The 24,768-nt window shown below is 42.2% G+C and overlaps 1 protein-coding gene across 3 annotated transcripts in view; it reads right to left on the reverse strand.

The window, feature by feature from the left end:
- The window catches only part of TTBK1 (tau tubulin kinase 1), a 114,363-nt gene that overhangs the window by 77,345 nt on the left and 12,250 nt on the right, over window positions 1-24,768 (reverse strand). For 2 of the 3 annotated variants that reach the window (XM_052806747.1, XM_052806745.1), the window contains exons 2-3: window positions 19,778-19,936; window positions 11,177-11,324 (exon numbers count right to left, since the gene is read on the reverse strand). In XM_052806747.1, the coding sequence (XP_052662707.1) occupies window positions 11,177-11,324; window positions 19,778-19,885 (256 nt within the window). In that variant the 5' untranslated portion in view covers window positions 19,886-19,936. Of the gene's footprint in view, window positions 1-11,176; window positions 11,325-19,777; window positions 19,937-24,533; window positions 24,667-24,768 lie in introns of those variants that run through there. The other variant, XM_052806744.1, reaches the window with a different exon arrangement.

Below are 24,768 nucleotides of genomic sequence, written 5' to 3' on the forward strand. Positions count from 1 at the left end.
TGGGCTCATACCTGACCTGTTGGTCTTGGGAATTTAGGCTCTCCCTAGAACAGCTCTCCCATGCACTATTGTGCAACACAAGCAACATCAGGAAAAGAAGAAAGGGGGAGAGGGAAGACTGTGCCAATTCCTGCATGAAACAAAAGGAATATAACAGAGTGTACAGAAAGCAGGCCACATTTAGAAGTGGTGTATGTACAGCCAGCTGGTCATATAGATGGGATAAATGCTTGGAGCATCAACCCCTCTGGGTTTCTGAAGCTTTTACTCATTTTACAACTAAAGGAGGCACCAGGTTACAACCGTTTGCTCTCTCAGAGGAGTTCATGCCATGCTGAAGTAGCAGATGGAGGCTGACAGTCAGGTGTGACTTTGGGATTCCTGCAGATCAGTCCTGAGGCTGATCAGAATTATGAAGCCCACAAGAACAATCTTGTTAATAACCTCCTGTGCAGCCAGGATGATGGGACTGTCATACTTTCCTTTAAGGCAGCAGGAAATAGCCCTCTTTCCTCACACCTGCCCTCCTTAAGCATGAAGATCATAGCACAGAGAGCAGCAAAGCATGTTTCAACACAGAAAAGTAAGAAAAGGGAAAAAAAAGATTTTTCAGGGTATACTTAGTATGGGGAGCTTCGCAACCATTTTACAGCACTAATTGCCAGATCACACTTGCTCCTTTGCTAGACTGTTTCACTGAACAACCACTCCAATACTTCCTAAAGTGATCTTTTGTAATAAGTCCTATATCTGTGTTTATTACTAAAACAAAGCAGCTATCTTTCAACAAAGTAAGGAACAGAGCAAGAGATTATAAAGAGTTTTGGCCTGTTAACTAACTAACATAGGTTGGTGTCATGGTTTCAGCCCAGCAGACAACAAAGAACCATGCGGCCGCCCTGGTGGGATGAGGAAGAGAAAATAGAATGAAAAGCTTGTGGGTCGAGACAAGGACAGGGAGGGATCACTCACCAATTATGGTGATGGGCAAAAGACAGACTTGACTTGGGGAAAAAAACCAAAATCAATTTAATTTGTTACCAATCAAATCAAAACAGGATAATGGGAAGTAAAACCAAATCTTAAAACACCCTCCCCCCACCCCTCCCTCCTTCCCAGGCTCAACTCCACTCCTGGTTCCCTCCACCTCCTCCCACCCGGCGGCACAGGGGGATGGGAATTGGGGTTGGGGTCAGTTCCTCACACGGTGTTTCTGCTGCTCCTTCCTCCTCAGGGAGAGGACTCCTCACTCTTCCCCTGCTCCCCCGTGGGGTCCCTCCCACGGGAGACAGTCCTTCATGAACTTCTCCAACGTGAGTCCTTCCCACGGGCTGCAGTTCTTCACGAACTGCTCCGGCGTGGGTCCTTCGTGTGGGCTGCAGTCCTTCAGGTACAGCCTGCTCCAGCGTGGGCTTTCCCATGGAGTCCCGGCCATCTTCGGGGGCATCCGACTGCTCCGGCGTGGATTGCTCCCCGGGCTGCAGGTGGGCATCTGCTCCCCAGCTCCCCACGGGCTGCGGGGGTATCCCCTCCTCCGGTGCACCTCCTCCCCCTCCTTCTTCACTGATCTCGGTATCTGCACCGGGGTTTCTCTCGCATTCCAATCTCCTCCCCTGCTGCAGGTTTCCCTTCTTAAATACATTATCCCAGAGGCGCTACCACTGTCATCGCTGATGAGCCTGGCCTTGGCCAGCAGTGGGTCCGACTTGGAGCCAGGGAAGCTTCTAGCACCTTCTCACAGGAACCACCCCTGCAACGCCTCTGCCGCTACCAAAACCCCGCCACACAAACCCAAAACAGTTGGAGGAATAAGTCAGCCTGATGCTCATAAATACTGACCTGAGAAAAGTTTCAGAGAACATGTGTTTTATTTTGTTTCATATGCATTAATTTTTCCAAGCATTTAAAGCAATGTTTTAATGTTCACCCATCGAAAAATAGTCTTTCTACTGCTGCCTTTAAACTAAAATGAACATAATAATCTCCCATATAATACTGGGTAAGAAATAAAAATATTTCAGTTACTAAAATGGTCTTCACCATCCTTGTTCTGAAGGAACTTAAAAACTACAGTCAATAACCACGTCCTCATGTATAGAAATAACTTCAAGTACCCGGGAAACCCTTCTACCTTAGGATAGATATTCATCACCTTGTAGAGATATGATTAAAAACCCCATGTTAATACTTAAAAACTTTCATTACATGAAAAACTTTCATTACACAGCACTTAAAAAATTAAATGATGATCTTTTTGTGAATGTATTTTTCCACATGGATCAATTTCAAACTGCTGGAATCAAACATTCATTCCAATCTTCTACTCATTTAAGTTCTTAAATATTCCTAATGTACTTTCAATACAGCAATGAAACTAATCAAATAAATACTAAGAAAGAAATATGTGACGTTGTTGCAATTTGAAGTATCTATTTTTGGTACCAGACTCCATATTTCCTGCATTTTCACTTGCAGAAAACAAATAACCACTATTCTCCCCAAAGGAGTTCAAGAATTTAATCTTTTAAATTTATGCTAAAATTATTTTGTGATTCATCTCCATAGATGAGCTGTCTCATTGCTAATAGTCCACCCAAAACACTGAAGAAACTTCTACTGCGTAGATTATCATAAATCTCATGGCAATTATTGTTACTCTTATAACTGTTACCTTACCAATTCTTACATTTCCTCTACAGTAGACCAACCCTGACATAACAGCGCGAGTCCAGCAGTGCCCACCAGGATGGTCGCAGGAAAAGGAGGATGTGACATTCAAAGAAAGCGTTAGAGAACTGGGTTTGTTCAGCCTTAGGAAGGCAGCAGAGCGGGATCTAACTGCTGGTCGGAGCCACCTAACAGAATAATGCCGAAAAGATGGAGCCAGACTTGGACACGAGCTACAGCGTGGGAAATTCCCATTAGGTGTCATTTCTTTTTCACCATGAGGGTGGTCAAACCTGGACAGAGAGGCTGCGGGATCTCCATCTTTGGAGATCATTCAAAACTTCACTGGAAAAGGCCCAGAGCAACCTGATCTATTTCTTTCTGTTTGGAGCAGGAGGTTGTAATGGAGACCTCCAGAGGTGCCCCCACCAGCCTAAATTACACTCTGGATCTGTCCATGTCAAACACTCATTTTTCTTTAAGGTCTGCCTCTTGCATCAGCAGCAACCTCTGATCTCTCTAATCACAAGCTCAGCTTAAATCCAGAATCATCAGTCAAGTTTCTTTTTATTCAGGTAATACATGAAGTATCAAAACCAACGGTATACTGCTGGCCAAAAATAACCAGACATGGCACAGCCGTCCAGCAGCTCAACCCTGAAGACAACTGCGTAGGAAAAAGCCCAAGTGCTTAGTGACATAACCCACTTGAGCACTTGGCACTGTCACGGTATCTATTATATGCACAGATGTGGACATCTAACTATACAATTGCTCTCACTGGCATTTGGAAAGCTGCAGCTATATCTCATGCTCTATGTTATAGATATAATATACATTTTACAGCTATCCTCTTTTTTTATTCACCTGTCAACACCAGTATCAGGTTTATCAGCTTACCACAGATTTTGTATTGTGAGGATATTGAATTCACTTCTGTACAAATATTCTAAAGAAATGGAGGATCCATCAGGACTAGAAAATGAAATGAGAGTTATTTTTACTATCTTCTAACTTTACTTGGAAATGGTGTCTGTAGCTTGGCAAAGCTGACTAGCATACAGTTTTCTTTCCTTTGCAGTTAGCAAGTTTCACCTGGCCAGACAAACTAGCTGACTTCAGGGACTTGTCAACTCAGCTGGAGACAAGGATTTTTGAACATGAAAGAAAACAAATTCTATGCTGGAAGTAAGGCTTAAATAACTACATCATACAATAGTAATCAATTAGGATTTAATCAACTGGGTTAACCTTGCCAGTGCTTCTGTAATAAATGAATGAGCTAATGGACATAAAAACAAAAGGCTTCTAATCAAACCGTAAAAGGTAAAACTGCCTGACCTTGCATGGCATAATTTCCTCCACTTGTTTCCCAAGACCACGAAAAACTTTAAGATGAACAACTGATAATAGATCCCACACAGGGAAAGGCAGAATAGTGAAGGAGTAAGAATTCAACACAGCCTCAAAAAAAGTGTGTTTTAAATCATCCCATGTCGTTCCCGCATCCCGTGACACCGTGGCTGACAAAGAAAACGTGTGGCCCAAATGCCAGTTCATTCAAACATCCATATGACTCTTCCACATAGAAAAATGCAGTGCTGGGCAGAGAGGCTAGAGCTACATCAGGTGTCTGAATCTGCCACCCTGTGATAGCCTAAAAACCTGCCAAAGGTAATTTACCCTCCTTTCCAGCCTTTACAGATAGCTTGCTTACATCAACCTAGCAAAATACTGTAGAAACATATAAAACGTGTCTACAAAAGTAACAGAAACTGAATCACAGAGAGTTAAGGCACCACTTTAACACGAAAAATTCACATAGGCAAAAAGAAAAGACTAGGACGAGTAAATGAGAAAAAACAAGCAAGATCCCTTTTCTTCCCTTATTTTGTTAGGAAACCCTTACCTGTCCAACCCCTGGCAGTAAACGGGAAACAAGCAACACAGACCTGCTTCACTATCTGCTGTAATAAAATCAGGTACTCAAAAACTACAATGCCTGTGTCCAGGCTGCATCTTGCACAACTACTCAATATGCAGAAGATCTCTGCACTGCAGAATAAAATTAATCAGAGTCCTACGCAATGAGATTGGTTACACTGAAAAGAAGGCATTTACAAAGAAAATGACACACTGAAGAGCGCTCAGGAATATCTGGCTGCCGAGTGAGGTCAAAGGCAAGTACATGGGGCCTTGTAGCCTCATGCCAGGGCAAAATTGCCACTGCAGATGAACAGAAAACAGTGCTCAGCACCAGAAAAATCTGGCCATTTTAACTGACAATCTGACTGTTAGGCTGCTCCAAGGAGAATCCCAGCAAAAGAAACTGAATGCCGTGGCCACATCCAGATTTTGGGGAGCCTGCGGACCAGAAGGCATCTGAAGTGCACGCCTTGCAAGCGATCCTTTTGCACCGCCCTAGTCTCACAAGCCCTCAGAATGCTCCCAGAGAGACCTATCAAGAAGTGGGTAAGGACAGCAAGAATACTGAATTCAAAGTGTCTGCTGCCAGGCCTCACAGAGCCCCAGCTGAGCATCTAGAGCAGACACAGTGCCTCGTTTGCCATGTAAAGATGGTTTCCACACCCCTCTCTGCAGCAGCCCAAAAGCTAGAGAAAATAATCCACTGGATTTAATCAGGGATACTGGTTTACTATTTCTGCAATTAAGGCTGCTGTTGGAAAGGCAGACTGACACTGAGATAGCCCAAGCCAACCACCTCAAAATCTGTGCAAGAGTTGTTCTAACAGAGCTGTTGCATTTTGATTAACCTCAAAGACCCCAGAGATAGGAAACAGAGTTCAGATAGTATTTCACAGATGCTCCTTTGCCATCTGAACATTGCTCGACAGCAAATCCAGGGTGGGAAAAAAAGTCACAGAGAGAGCAGGCAGGTTTCTGACTGTCTGTATTCTAAAGGGTTAGAAAAGCATTGAAGATGTGGAAAAATATCTGCTCTTCTAGAAGTGACAGGACTCTTCCTTCCACATGTTCAATGACAGGAAACCATCCCATTTTTTCTCCCCATGATTCCAAAGAACAGGAGTCTCAGAGTCCTGATTTATAATAGCAATGAGGTTTTAAAGCAAGCCCCCATACTGCCTTAAATCATTGCAATTACCATGTGTCAGCGTTGTTCACAGAGTGGCTTTGGGTCATGTAAACTTGTTCTGAGCAAACAGACCCAGAAGCTCCATTCCAGGTGCACACCAAGCAGTCCCCAAATCCTAATGGAGACAGTCCAAACCAACAACTGGTCCCTCAGACAGGGGAACCAGATTAAAACTAACCCAAAGCAAATCCCCCAAACACATGCTGTTTATAGTGTAAAATCCCCAAGTCATATATGTTGGAGATGTATAGGCCTGAGCAACTGCTTCTATCCACTGATCTGCTGGTACTATACTGCTCACTAATGTAGACATAACTTCAGAGGGTGAAACACAGAAAACGCAGCCAAGACCCTTCTTGCTCTCTGGATAAGCAAGTTGCTAATTCCCTTAGTCATACACATCTTATTTCCATCTGCCTTTTAACATACGCGATCAAAAGGCTCGTCTGCACAGCAAAACACTTGCAGATACAACTGAACCAGCAACCTTCTATGCTGGAGACAAGTTGTATCTGCAAGAAGTATTTTGCCAATGCAGCTTAGGCTTGGTTTCAAAATGCTTGACTGCAAAGTAGAAAAGCCCAATAAATTAAAATTATGTGCAAATGGTACAATCATATACAATTATCTCACTTAAAGATAATTTTACAGTAGTGATTAAGGTAATAAAATGAGGACTTGGCACTAAAATAGTATTCTTCTGACAGAGAAGCTGTATTCATGCAGAAGTTCCCTGTGCAGATGTGCCAAGCTACCCCTGAAACAGTTTCTGAATTTGTTATAGGTAAGATTTTCATCCCTAGTAGGGCAATTCTCTATGAGCTGTCTATAAAATAATTTTTCTTATTATCTTTTTTCATACTGTTACTTTATTATCCCTATACTTACCAACTACATACACACATTTCTTATTGCTGTACACCATGAATTTTTCATATCATTTCCATATTGCTTGTTACTTATTGCACATTTCAGAGATAAATATGTATATTAGAATCTATTACTGCAAAAGCCTAGCCTCTGATGCAGTTCCTTGGACTCTCCATGACACCCAGTACCTGGGAACTGCACAGCAGCCTTCTTCAAGGCAGGCAAATTTTCTGATCCTCCAGGTAAACTTAGTCCTTCTTACTCCTTCATCCATGGAAGGGACAGATAAGCCAGAGATAATCAAGCCCAACAGAAGTGGCGAGCAAGTCCTGTAGTCAGACCAAAAGGGTTGCTCAGGCTGGTGTTGATAAAGAGCAGAGGACTTTACCTACAGCAGACAGTGGGTAAACACATGGTGCGATCTCAAGTAAGAGAGGTCCAAGGTCGTAATCTGTAGCGGCCACTGGTTCTACAACAAGGTATGGTTGCCTGAATGCCACCATGTGGTGAGGATCTGGAAATAAAGACTCGTTTTCAAATGGTGACTTCTCATGCAAGAGGCCTGGCATCATGAAGGATCCCATCTGCTCGTGCTGCAATGATGATATGGATAAAGTCAGGCACTGTGGAGGAGGCAGGCCTCCTTGAGCAGCAAGGACAGTAACACACATTGTGATACTGAGGTCAACATTCCTAATGGTACCAAAAAGAGAATGCAATTTTCCTGTTCCCCAAGCAAGCTTACCAACGCACACTGAGAAAACAGCTTTGGTTCAACAGTGCCAAGGCCCTGTCAGAAGAGGGGAGCAACAGGACAACGTAAGCCAAAGAGTGCTTGACAAAGGTGAAAAAAAATGTTATCTTGTGGTGCTCTGATTAGAATTGGCCAGATAGAGTAGCACCAGACAGAATGTCTTGAGCCCTTCAAGCCCAGCCTGAACAAGGAAATACTCTACAGCAACTCTGTGGGAACAAGAGGTTCTGATTTTCACTAAAATAGTCCACGGAAGGCAAGAAAAAGACAGAAATTTTGCTGGAAACTTTTTGGGTAAATGTGCAACAACAGGACAACTGAGAGTTTCAGCTCATCACCTGCTTGAGCAAGAAACTCTGTAAGCTGACTTCTCAATCATGTTTCACCCAAAGCCTACAAGGGCACCATTGCTGGTGCTTCCCAGCCCCAAGACAGTACGAAGATTTGGAAGGTTGGTCAGAAGATAATCTATGATCCTTGCAAGTAACAATACAAGTCAGAAAGAACTTTGCCTTTGGCAAAGACATTAATATCTAAACAGATAAAGAAAAAGCACTATACAGCTAGAAAAATCAAATCAAGTAAGAGCAGAACAGAATGACGCTACAGGGCAGTTGAGAGATACTGAAGTGGCAGTGATCTCACATAGCCAAGCACAAGTATCACAGAACCATTTATGTTGAAAGGGACCTCTTGAGATCATCTAGTCCACTTCCCCTGTTCAAGCAGAGACAGCCAGAGCAGGTTGTCCAGGGCCACATCCAGCTGGGTTTTTAATATCCCCAAGGACAGAGACTCCATAACATCTCTGCGCAACCTGTGCCAGTGTTTGACCACCCTCACAGTAGAAAACCACACAGAGTGTTTATTAGAAGGTATAGAGACTCTCTTAGAAGAGTCTTTAACTGATTCGTTCCCCAGTTATTCTGTGTGGACTGCCAGTGCAGAAAGGACATTGTGAGGGACCTGCAGCTGTGTTCCTTATGTGGCTATTCCAGAAAATGTCCCAGAAAGTCTGACTGTTGGCAACGGCCTGCAGTCCAAACTGATCAGGAGCTACTGCACTGAGAGGTCGGGCTGCACCCAAATCAGGTCCTGAAATAGGTCTGCAGTATGGGCTAATGGCCAGCCTCTTCTATCCCAAAGTCTGTGAAGCTCTAGCTACTTGCAAGACCCTGATCACAAGCTCTGAAAAGAGCAGCAGCTCATTAGTCCTTTAATGTTGGTGTGATACCTAAATAGAAAACAGTGAAGCTGCACTACTTAAGAAGAACTGCAATGCTCAATTCTACCAGAAAAGTACAGAGGAATTTTAGACAACACTGTTCCCTCGCTTTTCACCTGGAAAATCATGAACTGACTATATCACCTACGGCAATACCAACTTCCTCCATCCACCAACTGGTTGGATAAAATCAGCATCTCCCTTTGTGAAATGTTTCTCACCTCTTCGCAACAGCTCACAAAGAAAACATACACAATACATGAGTCCCCACTCTCTCAACCTTATTTCTTATTTTAACTTTATCATTTATTTCAGTAAGGCATTTGGGGATTAACCTTGAACCAAAAAAGCTAAATTCTTCACAGAACAGCTTGATTTGTAAAAATACAGCTGAAGCAATTTGTCATTCTTAAATGCAGCATAGCTGATGCATAGCCAATTCTGCTTCTTCTGTCTTTTCTGTCCCTTAATATTTGCTAACTGCTTTGCCAAGGGACTTTCCTAATTCCACACACCACCACTCCCTCTCCCCAGTTACTTGGATCATGCTGTGGACAACTGCGGGTGTTTTTTCAAGCATTTGGTATTCTCAACTATTTTCCAGAAATAAACACTGACAGCAAAGCACGAGTATTAGTCAAGTCCTTGCACATTTTCTGATGCTAGTTCCGATTTGGGGACTTCAGGTCATTCCTTTCAAGCACTCCCTGCCCTGGAAGTAACACATATTGACACTAGCCAGCATGATAGCATTGTCTCTTGGTAATCAGCTGTTCTACACAGTCACACCCTCCCTTAATTCAGAGCAGTTCCAAGTATACAACCAAATGAAAAAAACTAAATCTCTGCCTTGCTTGCCCTCACTACATTGCTTTCAGACCTCAGCCACCTGCTCTGCTGTTCTCTGGGAGCTCTATGTATCCAGGCCTTTCACAGATCAACAGCAAGCTTCCTCCTAACGACCGGGGTTGATTTCTCCTTTGTTTCAATTCTCTTTACACAGATCAGCTGCACCTATTACAATACAGTGTATTCAAAAAAGGCCTTATCAGTCCTCCTCTTAGAAGTGCTGAACTGTGGAAAACTATTTGACCTTCAAAAATAATTCACTGACTTTTACCTAGAGGCTGTCACAAACATTGAGTAACCCCAGTTCCACAAGACCTGCAACAGTCTTACCCTCTAATTCAATCATATATCTGGAGATTTTGTGCAAGGGCAGAGGTATAGACACTGACAAAGGGCCATAACACTATCTCTGAAACATGTGCCCTGGTGATAAGGGCTCACTGCTTCATGGGAAGGCATTTCCTCAGCCCAGGTGGGAATCCTGCAAAAAGGAACATCCCCTTAAAGGCATATTATACTAGAACATGTAAACTGTACCTGTCAATAGCTGGCCTTGCCTTCACAAGGAAATCCATGCACAATGCACTTCAGCAAACAGCAGTTCCCAGTTCCTCAAAGGCAGATTTGGAAATCCCTTATTTACATCCTCCCCTAGCAATCAGTTTTTAGTAGAAGCCCCCTCACTGTTCCTTCAGCCAGGAACAACTACAGCGAGACTGCTCCCTTGCACCCTTTGGTGTTAAACTGTATCTCATCAGCATCGCAAAAGCCTTTGGGATACTGACTGGCTTCTTTCACCCTATTCTACTAGTTCACTCCTGAGAATGACTGCAACTTTAAAGATCAGCAGAGGAAGTTTTAACTTTCAGCTTTATTTATAGTTTCACCTGAGCACACAGAAAACAGCATTCTGGCATAAGGCATTTACCCCTTCAGTGTAATTTCTTAAGTGGAAGCAGGGTTGGACATGAGTCAAGGAAGGCTCCCATTTTGCTGCTTCCCAGTCAGTTTGAAACCTGCTTTTAAGCTTTGCTTAGGTTCAACTATAGAAATTGATGGTCCCAGGGCTGACTTCCACATCCAAACCAATATAAAACTGCGTTAGGGAAAATTAAGAATAGGCATATCATTCCAATTAACATAATTCAAAACCACCACTCCCAAAACTAGAAGACCTAAAATCACTTCACATTTTGCTTTCAGGACAGTCACGTACATGACAAATTAACCAGTTGCCAGTTTCCTTATACTTCATGTTATCCACTTTTTGCACTCATCTACTAGTCAACCATTTTACCTGGAGACTCCATCATGCTCACAGTGCTATAGTCACAAACGTTGTCCCGATCTTCTGGGAGGCAATCAGCTACCCTCATTTCTTAGTCAGACATCGCTTGCTCTGTTCCTTAGTATCTGATCAGTATCACTAGACTGCACAGACCAGTGTACCAATAGTTCAGTTTAAGTCTCCCCATTGTTCTTATAGCCTGGCTGACAGAAATAGTGCCTGTAGTTGGAACTCACTTGAGTAGGACGCTTTGCAGAATGCAATAACCTTCTGAGCTGAATGACTTAATGTAACATCACATATAGATGGAAGCTGAAGAGAAAATTATAAAAAACATATGCAACTTTGGATTCTAATTGTTAACATGCACGGTGACCTTTAGCAGTTCCAAAGAGCTTTCTGCCTTACCTTGCAGCTTTTTCAGGACAGCCACTTCCATCTTGAGAACTTGTTTGGGCTGCTGGGCTGATTCCACCTTCAAGGCCACATTCTCACGGGTCAGCAGATCCATTGCCTCATAGATCTCCCCAAAGCCACCGCCACCAATCTTCTTCAACTAGAAAAGTACAAAGAGGCTTGGTACAATGTATAAGAGAGACAACATCAAATTAGCTCTCCCAGAGCCAGGCACTAGCTTCTTTACTGCAGAGGGAGAACAAACTCAGCTCCCAATCTGTGCTGTGCCTGAATACCTTCACTGCACAGCTAGGCAAAAGCCCAGCTACCCACTTGACTGTGCTATGTATAAATTCTTTGCTGTAACAACAAAGAACAAGCCTAGCAAGTGATGACACGTGATACATTTAAAAGCAAATGATAACGCCTATTAGCTCAATAATGTTCTTGCCAAAATTCAAGGAAAGACCCTTCAAGGAGATAGTAGAACCACTATCCAGACCACAGTAGATAAAAACTGTCAATCCCTTTCAACAAACATATCTGCAGTAAAACACAACCATGGTAGATGGAACTAATGCTTTCAAGAAATAAGTTAAATGAAGTTTACATCTCATTCACAGGATTTTAAATACAGAACAAAACATCCACGGTAATATTTTACAAGACGCTTGACCTGCTCTGCTAGTGAGGTTACTTCAGTATCACATTTCAGAGAACTGCCAACTGCATTACCTCAAAACAGTTACATACAAGCCACAAGTATAACTCCATTGTTTCTCATTTTCTCTTTTTTTTTCTTTTTAATTTTAAAACACACCAAATGATGCTTTTTGTGTCTCTGAGCAAAATTAAAGGCTGTTTCACAATAGAAGGATATCACTATTTGGAAATCAAAACAATTTCAATTGACATAAACTCAAAGATAAAGATGTCTAAGTTTCAGCATATTTGATATGCACCTACTAGAGATAGATCGTCTGCCTGTTCTAGAGTAGCCACCCACTCAGAGAGCAAGCTGGAATCCTCTGCCTTTCCTGGAAGGTGATTCCTTGATTCTCCTTCTGCTGAGACTTGACAGCATATGCACATATAGTTATACATATGCATGTATAAGACAGACTCCTAATGTGTTGTGTCAATGTCTATGCCAGGAAAATTATTTTATATTTGTTTCTCTTAGATATATCTAAAGCATACTATGCTGCCCCGGAACAAATTCAGGTTTACAGCAGAGCTAGATCAGGGCTCCTTTGATCTGCTTAGCATTTGTTCATTGAACCTTGTTGCAGCCCTTTCCTTCAGCATTTTGTGTTCCCTCTGTTCACAAGTGCTCAGGAAGCCCGGAGCGCTGCTTCTTTCCAACAGCAGCAATAACACTTGAAGGGAAAAAGAAGTTTAAATCAGGCAGATAGTCAAACATGTATCTTACACAACATTTAATGAGGTTTAGATGATATTTTAGTGTCTTCCGCACCACAGAAGGCCTGTCCTGTGCATCTGTCCAGTTTGCTGATCAAAGGGCCCTGCCTTTCAAGGGCAGGGGTTTTTTTCCTTCTTAAGGTGACCCAAACCATTTGCTTTTCTGGCTCCCAGGTCAAGAAAAACAGCTCTGCATGAAGAAGGTACTATTTTCCATATTAACAGCCTGACTATTGTCTCTGAACCCTTTTGAGAGTTGCTGTCCGGAGCCATTCTTCTCCTTTTACTTGTTGTTTTTACTCACAACCTTCCACTGGGCTAAACAGGCATATTCATACAGTAAACAGCCCAATAAGTAGGTCACCACATATTATTCATAAATTATTACAGTGCAGCCCTACTTCTACTTGGAAATTCACACTAAATGAGCTGGCTACTAAAAAACCTTTCTATCAAAACAATGTTCCCTTCAGCATAGCAACAACATGCCAGCTAATACCTCAGGATTCAGTACACAAGATTTTCTGTTGCCTGATGTATTAATGACACAGAAGGGAAAGGGACAGTAAAAGCTGCAGAAGGCAAGAAGTTTAGTCAGGATCTGGAAGGACTTTGAGGAATATTAAAAAAGTCTCAGTGGGAAAGTGGGTAACATAACAAGCAAAAGTCAACAGTAATAAATATAACACAACATAGCTGGGATGCAGAAGAAACATAGGCTACCCAAACATCTTGCTGGGTTGCAAATTCAAGAAATGGATCTGGGGAGAAATATTGCTGAGCCAGCACCAAAGCACACATTGATCCTTTTCCATTCACTGGCCTTAACAGGGACAGCTCCCACATCCAACACAGTTGTCAAAATGCAAAGCTACTACAATATAAATGGAACAACACAGTAATATGATTGGGATAGTGGCACTGTAAGGATCTGTAGGAAGGTTAGTCATGTACAATGCACAATATGGATCACCTTGCTGCTAGAGGCTATCACCGAGTTAGGAGTGGTTCATTTTGGGGTGAAGAGAATGATCAGGAGCCTGGAAAAACTAAGGACAGACTAGGACTGCTACCTCAGAAAAACGAAAAAGACCATATGCATCAGAGAAGCAGGTTCAGGAAGAAAGGTACAGGTATTGAGACCGCTCACCTGGGAAAAGAGCCAAATCAGAGGACCCATATAAGTCTACAGAGCAACAAATGTGAGATGACGTGAGATTAAGATCAGAGCTTCTACTGTATCAGAAAACCAATTTTATACACACATTCCAGCCAATGGATGCACCTCACTGTCCAAGAGCCCTCAAGCTGCTTCTGCTTCCCCACATCCTTTCTCACCCTCTTATGGAAATTATTCTCTGGCATACTTTTCCCAGCTGGGACCAGATGGTCCCATTTATCATTACCAGCACTGCCATCCTCCTTGACTTTTCAGCAACATCCAGTGGCCACCGGCAGCCATTTACTTTTCTTTGTTGCATAGCAAGTTGTTATCCTGCAACTCAAGGCTTTGGCTGAGGTCAGCAGCTTACCACACGGGCCTTTCTTCATTGCTTGGGTACTCTGTGGGAGTTCACTGTCTAAGGTGAACTCAGCACAGCCTTCTGCTGGACACAAAGGAGAGATGGGCATATACCACTCAAGAAAATAAACAAATAATGAAACCGTTAAACAAAGTCAAGAAAGAGAAGGGAACATCTAACAAGTATCACCTAAGCGGTAATCATGAGTCACCAGCCCAGGCTAAGCTTCACTGCTCTGGGAATACTCTCTTCTCATCCTGTTTCCTACCTTCCACCAGTCCCTTTACTGTTAAGACTGGGATACAGGCTGACAACACCAGCAGGATTCATTCTACCTAAATGCATGAGCCTATATGTGAGTTGGGTGTCCAGATTTCCATTAGAGCCTGCGCAGTCAAGTGAACAATTCATCTGATGAAACACAGGTATCTATTTGAACTTGCACACAGACAACTAAAATTAAGTAAGCTGCATCTCAGACATGATTTCAGTCCTTTCAGCATCCCACTAACAGCCGAATGACCATACAGCTCATTGCAGAGCTTCTTCCATATTCTAAGAGGTTTCATGCCACGTTAGGCCCTTGGAGTAAACTGCTAATGAAAAGCCACTCTACTTGACCCTTCAGTGTGGCAGTCTCCAACTAGGGCATTCCAGGAATTCCCCAAACTGGACTGTCCCCCAGGACTACCGACATAAAACAGCCATGTCCTGATGGGGGAAGCCACTCCCAAAAGCCCCCCTGGACGTATCGGTAGTTACACAGGACACAGATGGCTCCCTTTGAAGTCTATTTAAAGAAGACTTCCTGAAATATTTTGGATTTATCCTGAAAAGACTCTTGCAGCACAATCCTTCAGAGCCTATGAAAAAAAAAACAAACAATACACAGTCTTCCCACTAAGCAAAAATCAGTACTCACAGAGGGACAGTTCAAAAAACCAAGTCCCCCCCCTCCCAAAATAGCCTTCAATTACAAATTTAATCTCTCATTCAGCAAGCATATAAGACACCGCTGCTCTAAACAAAGTCTGCCTTCCGAGGATATTATATAAAGACTAGACCTTCCCAGGAAAATGCTCCAGGATCAAGGCACGAGGAGTGGTTCAGTCTCAGGATTGGTGGCAAGGTCAGGAAAAAGAACATGTGCTCTGAATCCAGAGCAAAGGACCAAACCTAGAGCCAGCGACCTATGGTGAATTCAGCCAAGGCTGTCACTCATGGGCTTCAAATGTTGACAAGGTCAAACAGTGACTACTGCGACTGCCTTTTAGGAGCACTTGTATAGTCAAGCCTGCAACTCCTGCAGTCCAACTCAATGGGCTACTTGATCCAGAAATGGCTAGCAGGCCTCATCTGACTTAACAACAGGTGAGGAAGAGTGGACCTACATTCACCAAACTCTGAGAGTCCACTCAACTTGCTCAGGAGGGCTGGAGTTATACTGATCTCAGGGGAAAACTAACATATCAAACAGGCATGACCTGAGAAGCCAATCAAGGAGAAGTCAACCAGCCACATTCTAAACCATCTGAAGACCTGCCAAAGCCCACTTACAGCAATTCTGCACAGAGTGAGACCAAAACAGGCCCCAAGACTGACAAAGCACCTTCCTTGTCCCAAGTTCCCTCTTGGAACTATAAATGGCCTTTGTGACCAAGACAAGGTGAAGAGTCCACAGAAGTTTGTGTGGCTTCCAGCAAGGTTTCCAAAATAAACAGAAGGACAAGTATAACCAAAACTTCAGTTCAAGAACCTCAGAAACCTGGTAGAAACCAAAGCAGGGATTGCACCTGACAAAAGAGCATACATGCATACAAGGGTTGCCACTTGTATTCAAAGCTCAGTGCAGGAGCTGCCAACTCTGTCTTGCTAATAAGTCTCAGCTGTGAATCCCCAACACAAAGCATTTAGGTGAAAGAGAGATACATCCATTCAGCCTTAACATCTATACCCAGTTCAAAGCAAGTACAAGTTATGCTTGACTTTGTTGCCTCCCCTGAACAAAGCAGTTCACATCATTCAGACCACGTGCGGATCAAGTCACCCTCTGGTGTCTCAGCAAAAGTCACATGGTTCCAGTACTGTCCAAATTTCATCCAGTCAAATCATCAAAAACATCTGCAAGTAAAGAATGATGACTCAGAAGAATGCTTCTTCAAGTCCAAAAGTTTTGATAAAAAGTATAAGCACTCCCCATCCATGCCTTTCTCCAAAAATAAGAACGAAAATAGCATTGCTGTCAGACAGCCAAACTTTACTGACTTGGAGCGGCAGGAAGATGAACTACCAACAGGCTAACTGCAGAGAACTAACATCTTCATTTGTCAAATCTTTGTCAGCCAGCATATAGGAGGAGAGGAGGAAAGGAATTCAAGGAATACATTACACCGATCTAAAATTAGAAATTGGTTCAATACTGGAAGTATGCCAGCACTAAGAACTACAAGGTTCAAGCAGATGCCCAGCCAAAGACAGTCACAATGGGAGGACAAATTACACAAAAAAACCTTCTGGCAGCTGAACCCCAGCATCACATAAATGTGCCACACACCTGCTTGAGCAGGATCCATCACTCACAGCAAAGCTTGGACTGTCTGGCTTGCATGCTATGGGTTAGATTCAGAAAGGTCTATGATAAAATAAAAAATGCTACTACTGATGTTACAGCTGTATGCTCACTTTAAGGTACGCTCCCTTTTTCATCTGCCACTTGGTCCTATGCTATGCATTTCCTTGAGCCAACAGAGATATTTTTATATTTTTTTCCAGACTACTTCGAGCCCCATACAGCTTGCAGTTCTGACTGGTCCCACACCAACTTCAAGCACAGCAAGGGAACAGGACAGAAGGCCTGCCTAAAGGGTGTGCACTTTTAGGGGGGCAGAAATGACTGTTCAATGAAAGCTCGCACCACACAACTGAGCTAGCACAAGGCCAAATTCCCAGCTATACTCAGAGCTGAGAATTAGAATTTCTCGTTGCTATTTACGCCCTTTAGCAGTCATGTAACTTCCCAGGGCCTTCAAGTGGGGTAATGACCTCACTGCAGTATTGAAGACTACTGTGAGCCAACATTACAAAACATAAAAAGCTATTTCTCTAGTTAGAGGTAGTTGTTGTTAACAACATAGCTGCACATTTCTATATTTTCTAAGGCAGAGTTAGTGGGTAGAGCTTGTAGCAGTCCCCAGTCACAGACTCATGCAACAATGAAGTCACTGAATCCCACATTTAGTGCCTCTTCCAAATTTAAAATTACTTTGAAATGTTCCCCTGTGAGCATAACTGAGCATATTTTAGGCTTTATTTGGAGGTTTTGGTGCTTTTAAGAGTTCTGCTGTTTCCAAGAACAAAGTTACTTTGTTTAGACCGTGTTAAAAAAATACTCCCACCATTTACAGAAGTTTCAGCACTCCTATCTATGAAGGAGAAACTCAAAGTTTGATGAACAGTAGGAATGGTACAAGCTGAAGCTAGCTAGGGTAAGGAGAATGGAGAAGAATGATTATTTGCAGCCATGCACCTGAAGCAATGGCTTAGCATCAGGACAGTATCTAAATTCAGCTTTGCAAAGAACATGCACCAATCTGACCAAATTGTAGGCTCTGAGGAAATTTCTGTTTGTGCAGGAAGGGTCAGGTGAAAGCTGCAAGCGGTATTTTTTGAGGAGTCCATAAGCACAGAGCATGTTTCAAGTCCTATACGTCAGTTAACCTGCACATGTATCATCCTGCCAAAACAAGTATATGTGCTCCAGCCTAGAGCTGCAAGAGCACAGCAAGACTTTCCTTCAGCTGTGCCAGAAATCTTTGGGAGGAGGATAGGGGTTGTCTCCATTTTGGTATCTAATCACAGAGAAAATTGAGATTCTCCATCTGCTCTCAGGAAGCATGGAGAATGAAGAGCAGTTTGAATTGCTTAAATATAAACAGGTTGTTCAGGGGTAGGCCCGACAGAAAAGTTAAGGCTGTGGACAAAGCAGGAGCAAAGTGCTTGGATGAAGAGAGGCAGGCAATGGGGGAGTAACAAGAACACAGCAAGGTGGAACTGTCCAGGGCAACAAAGAGATACAGGCACCAGGCAAGTCTAACAAAAGGATAGTATGTTGTCTGAAGCAGGCTGTTGAAAATAACCTATCCACAGCCTGGAACTGAAGCAAGTTCAGAGTCCTGAGTGTCTTTAGTCCTCTGCTCTTCAGAGCCCACTGCAAAACTCACAGGGCAGCTGTACCGTAGCTAGTTAGCACAGAGAAATGACTTGGTGCTACTACTACAAATCACTTGTAGTTCAAACGAGTAAGGCTTCTGCTGCGAGTTTAATGATTCAGACACTGCTGGTAATCCAAGTTATAAAACGGACACAATGGCATACATAGGATTTAAATTTTTCTTCAGCTCTTTAAAAGCAAAGCTTTTAAAGCCAGAAAACAAAAACTCTCAGAAAACACATAGAGAATTTCAAAAAGTATAAAGGTACATGATCCTTTCACGTGTTATATTCTAGTTTATTTAACTGAGGTGATAATATAATGCTCCTTCCCCCACCATCCCAGAGACCTTGTTTTATGAATAAAGAGAAAGCCTTATACATAAGAGGAACTGCACCCTCTGAACAAATCTGGTGGCAGTGAAACACCTGTCTAGAGGACGAGATTCTCCCCATGTCTCTACCACAGCATTCTTGCATGATTCTGGTCAAGATGCTGAAGTCTCTAATCACAAGCCATCACTAATCACATGCTCCTCTGCTGAGTGCCTAAGGCAAGACAGCCAGGTCCAACCTATAGAAGAAGTGGTGAGCATGCCTAGATGCCCATGATGTCTAGCGGAGATGTGCTTTGGTCATAAATGTTAACCAGTCTGTAAAAAAATAATAAAAATCAAGATCTAACTAACCTTGAACCCCTATCTGTAAAAGCAAGCAAATAGTTTGCTCTTGTATCACCTGGTAAAAGCATGAATAAAAAGAAATATATATATATCTATATATCTATCTATCTGGCACAGATACCACAACAGCAAGAAACATAAAGATCTGAGTTTAAATGGCCAACTCATGCCATGAATTTAAATGGATAGTGAGATCTGCAGCCATACAATGAATTCATAAAACGTTAAATGGCTACTAATTTAGTGTACCCCATCCAGCTTGCACAACAGATGACAGTTGTCCCATGAAGAACTAAAACTCTTAACACGTGATGATATGATTTTAAAAAGTATCCTAATAAATTTACACAGAAGTTGTACCAACAAGCTAATTACGGAATTTCTGACTTTTGAAGTAGCTGACCTTTCAGCCTTAAACATTTGCTTTTAAATTATTTTATTTTATTGTAATTTATTTATCGGCATGCCTGTAAGTATTCTTTGCCACAGTGACTCGAAATCTAAGTTTCTTACCAAAAGATGACTCAGCCTGCTGCAACAGTTCAATCCTACCTAAAAATCCTTGGCAGGTTTAGTCTTCTAAAAATACCAGACAGTCTAAAAACCACTAGAGCAATATTAAACATCTTCTTGCAGTATCTTACTAACATGTCAAACCATACCACGCCACTGTTGCTTGCTAGAGCCCAGGATTAACTAGACAAGTTTCTGTACTACTACAGGAGGAGGAGATCTGTTTGGGCCACCAAAGGAAGCACAAAGCCGGAGCTACTCACCACTTTCCAGCGATCTTTGACCACATAATTGGCCGGAAGAATGTCGACCTGTTCCCCTCCTCCGCTCATGTTTGGTTCGTCCTTGATGACTGCTGCTAGGCACTGCATTTGCCAGCCAGAGAATATTTTAGTAGCTCCCAATTTAAATGAGCCATTTATCTGGGGAAAAAAGGGGCGGGGGGAAGGAATGACAAAATTAGTACAGGTCACGGCAGAAGTACATGCCACATTTCCACAGGTTTTGCTTATGACTAAATCAGAACCGGTCTCTTAGGGAAGAAGGCAAACTCACCTTGCAAACACCTGAGCTCACTCCATGCATAAACTTGGCAGACGCAACCATGCTTCAAGTCAGCAGCACAAACTAAAAGGGTGACAATTACCGGCTATACCATGCAGGAGTCCAGTGCTCTTGAGCCTGACAGCCAACAAGTCAAAGAGAACCTAATGCCAAATGCTGCAAGAGCTGTTATTGTTACCAGGCAAAAAGGTCTTGCTTTAACAGAGCAGCTGCTACATAGGCAGTTTTTATGGTTTTCATTGGACGACATCCAACACAAATCAGAAAGGTTTGCCAGGTATTGCATCCAATAAGCCTAAAAGCATCTGAATAGGGTAGAAGGGCCTTTACAGAGCCAGGATTACAGACACTATCACTGTGATGAACAGCCAAGCAAAGAAGATGGGTATGGTTAGAAAGGGCTTCAGCCATGTATAAATTAGTCATCCTCATAGCATACACGCAGTGCTAAAACTAATCAAATTAAAGTACAGAGAGATACCTTGTTCCTACAGTGTTTGCATTCTACCTCATGCCCCTTTCTCCTACTTTTATAGGGAGCTCCAGATAGCCTATGCTGAAATTAATTTTGTTTTGAGATTTTTTGGTTATAATTCTTCTACAAAAATGACTTTCAGATACACGTTAACTCCACTTTCCTGGAAGAAAATGAATTGAAACAGGACTAATAAAAGATCTTCCTAATGCATTTTGTCTCTTCCTGTAAGATATTTTTCTGGCTTTAGAAGCAGGCCAGATCTTTTATTAAGCATGGATCTTTTATTAAGCTTTTGGCAGTTCTATTGTTCCTCCCCCAAAATATGAAATATTTTCCTTCCTAAAAATGAGCGTTACTGTAGCACTCTGACTGCAGGCTTAAGTAGGATTAACAACATAAATACCAAATTAGAAAAAAAGACTAGAGCTGGTCATTCAACCATCACACTTCTTCAGGCCCAAAAAAAGGAAAAAAGTCACCAGTGAATTACAAGCTCAAGTACAGAGCTCATTCCTTAGCAATAAAAGGACTGAGAAGGAAGGATAGGAAGTGACCAGCATGTAGTGTGCACACGGAAGCCGCAGACAGAAGTATGTCAAAAGTGCAAGACATAGAAGATCATCAAACAAAACATGAACAAAAGATCTCAAAAGACATCTTCTCAAAAGATCTTCACAAAAGATTTCATTCTAGGTATAGAGGATAACTACATGGAAAAAAGGAGCAGCAGACTAATGCAGTAAGAGGGCTGCTGAGAAGTGTTCATATGATCCAACATCTGCTAAAGTACAATCAAAATGATAGAAGAGAAACAAGAAGAAACTGAATAGTAAAGAAATTCAGAAGAAAGGTGCTGCAAAATGCTCTGAATTCTCATTGAAAGAGTCCTGCATCTGTATGGGTAGCAGCCCTTTCAGTCGCCAGGTATCGAAGAAAGAAACTGGAAAGCTCTCCAATGAGAAAGTACATGCTGTGATTCACAGCACAACATTTGTGCTGCTTCTTCCTAACAAGCAAGTCTAATGCCATCCGCAGGCTCCTTTATGTTCACTAGAATATCCCTAAGCTACCAGTGAGCTCTGCATATGCTGTGCACCCAGCCTCCCTGCACATCACTGCAGACTGCACAGGAGACAGAATCCCCACAAAAATCTCTTCTAAGGCTGGCTTTTCTTCTGTTATTTAAAGAAAAGTCATGTAATTATGGACTGTCCCAAACCCTCAACATCACAAAAAGACAAAAAACCCAACATTAACATACAGGTACAGAGGCAGGTATCCCCTCCCTAGTGTTGAAGGTCTCTTGGCATGACTTCATGAAGACAAGTACAGCACAATGCAGGCTCTGGATTGCAGGGGATACAAAGACAGCTACAGATCCAGGACGTGGCGTAGTAGTAGCAACAAAGACAGATAGAATGAAGTTTAGGAGTTTTCCAGAGAAGGTCAGCCATGCACTTTGAAGCGAAACACCTAAAAAGTATGGTACGTGATGTACGCATTAGTGCATGCATGTGCATGACGATTTCAGTCTAGTGACTAGTGGTGGAAAGTAACCCCAAGGAATAATTTTAGAGGAGAGACAGAGCATGAAAGTCTATGAGCACTCAAAACTAGACAAGGCAGAGCTGCTTTCCCTGGTGCACTATTCCACTGTCCTTTATCAACGTTATAATACATGTGTACAAAGATAACATGTTTGTTATTTAAAGGAGTCACATAAATCTTCACTGGCTTTGAAACAGAACAAAATCCTCCTGGGCACTACCATGCATAGCAGCCATTTGGCAATATGCAATTACAGAACTAAGTTTACGGATATGCTCTGGTACAGCCAGAGCGATGCAGCCAAACCAAAAGCCAATTTTATTACAGCCTGAGGCAAATTTCAAGCTGTTTTAGATCATAGTAGCAGCTCAAAGCAGTGTTAACATATCAAAAATTTGTTCCTGAGGCAGTACTAATACTGCAGAAACATGTTCAGGCCTATGCACCAAGGGTTTACCAGAGTAACACTGAAGCATTGCCTATACCCATGGCAAGATGTAACACATGTTAACCTAGATCTCCAGAAGTGTCACAAAGAAAGGGCAAAAGAAGGGATAAAGTTACCTTTGTGCAGAAAACATAAGCACATTTAAATGATGCTTAACTTCTGCATTATTGTAATTCATTTTAAATCAATAAAATATAGTGTAAATATTGTCTGACTAGGATCAAAGCCTGCAGCCAGCCCCCTGCTAGAGCCGAATTCGCTGATGTAGCTACAGAAGGGAGGTGGCGAAGGATGGTCAGTGGGAGAGAGGTAAGGCACTACCACCTCTTCCCCAACACACAGCAGAGAGCATCATTTCTGCATGTTAAATGTTAAGCGGTGTTAAGGGGAACTGGAGGAGAGATTGAAGGATTACATCGCTCTTGAACTCCAGGAAAGCTGTTCCTGATTCAAAAGGTGACCAAGACTTTAAAACATATAGACCGTAGAATGTAAAGATACATAATTTTGAAGATAGTGACTGAGAAGACAAGAACTTTCAGATTGTCTTTTCCTGTAGGAAACGTACAGGATGTCAAGAAATTATTGTAGCCCTCTCCCATGAAGACAGGCAAGAGAGCTGAGCAATCCTAAGATACTGTAAAACTGGCTTCCTAGAAATAGCAAGTGAAGCAAAAATGAAAGCAGCTGTGAGAAAGAAACAGTGACAACAAGAGGACCAAATCCTGTCTCTTGGCCAACCTCAGCATGAAGAAGTGTGAAATCAGCTCTTGCATACTGCTACCTCTTCCAGCCCATACTGGAGAATCTTTATAGTTTTATAAATTTAGTCTTGGACTTTAAAAAAAAAAAAGAAATTCAAAAAACCATGCTTAAACAGGCTAATAGGCTCCACTATATATTCTGACCCGCTGCTCTGCTAGCTGTTCCTTCTATTTGGCATCAAGACAGTTCTCAATTCGACAGCACTCACAGGTACATGGTTTCATTTTTAAGGCAGCTTACAAAAATCTGATGCACTATAGCAGCAATTATTTAGCCGAAGTGAAAATCAAGACCCGGCAGAGAAGCATGACTGGGACAGGCAACAGTAACAAACTTAGGAGTAAAGTCTGCAAGAATTTCAGTGCAAGGCCTGATGTTGCAATTAGTGTGGCAGAGTCTTACATCAAACGCATTTGCCATGTTCACACGCGTGTTCATCAGGAGACAAACTAGACCAAGCAAAAGTAACTTCATACAAGTTGTTAAGCTGAAGAAATCTTCGCTGCAGATGCTAAAAGCTTACATAGATTCAAAAAGTGACTTGACAAATTCACTAAAAATAATAATTAAAAAAATCCATTAAATAGTTACATACAAATATTCCATCTTTAGCTTAGGAAGCCTTCAATTCACAAATCGCTGAAGGTGGCAAGAGCATTCTGCAGAGTCATTTTATATGCTTTCCCTGCTCTTATTCTCTACCCTAGATATCCACTCTTGGCCAGCTTCGGATGGGATACTGGCCTAGATGGACCTGTGATATGACTCAGCATGGCCAGACTTGGGTTTTTACCAGTTACTTTCAGAGGAAGTAGTGCATAAATAATATATATGTCTCCTTTATCCCTTCAAGGAGGTCAGAGACCAAAAAATAAAGAATCAAACAAAAAGTCTCATATAAACAACCCAATTACCTATCTTACAACATTCCTGTTCATGCAAGCAACATTTTAAATAGCTTCACTGGAAAAATTATTTCCTAATTTTAGAGGATCATAGCACTCTTAAAATTAAACTCATAAATACGGAGCATTCCCTGTGGAAATTCCCAATGTATATATGAGATCTCTCCTATGTTAGCTTACTTCAGTCTCAATATACCATGGTAGCAGTGCTCAAAATACAGCCAAACTCAAACAAACATCAAGTTGGAAACTCATCAGACACAACGTGGTTATTAAACAGCAGAACAAAGCTATGGAGGTCTGTCTCTCACCATCTTACTAAAGGTCTTGGATAATCTTAAGTGCCTTAATCTCACTGTGGAGGAATTGCAATATCCCACTTTATTTCAGGACACATCCTCACCTCTGGAAGCCTACAAATTAGAACAATTAGAACAAGTGAAGTTTATTTAGACTGCTGTAGCCCATGACCCTCTTGATCAAATTCCCCACCACGAACACAAGATCCACCTCAAGAGCAGATCCCAGTGGTTGTCTTAGAAAGCT

The sequence above is a fragment of the Harpia harpyja genome, chromosome 13 (assembly GCF_026419915.1).
Source record: "Harpia harpyja isolate bHarHar1 chromosome 13, bHarHar1 primary haplotype, whole genome shotgun sequence".
Taxonomy (NCBI): domain Eukaryota; kingdom Metazoa; phylum Chordata; class Aves; order Accipitriformes; family Accipitridae; genus Harpia; species Harpia harpyja.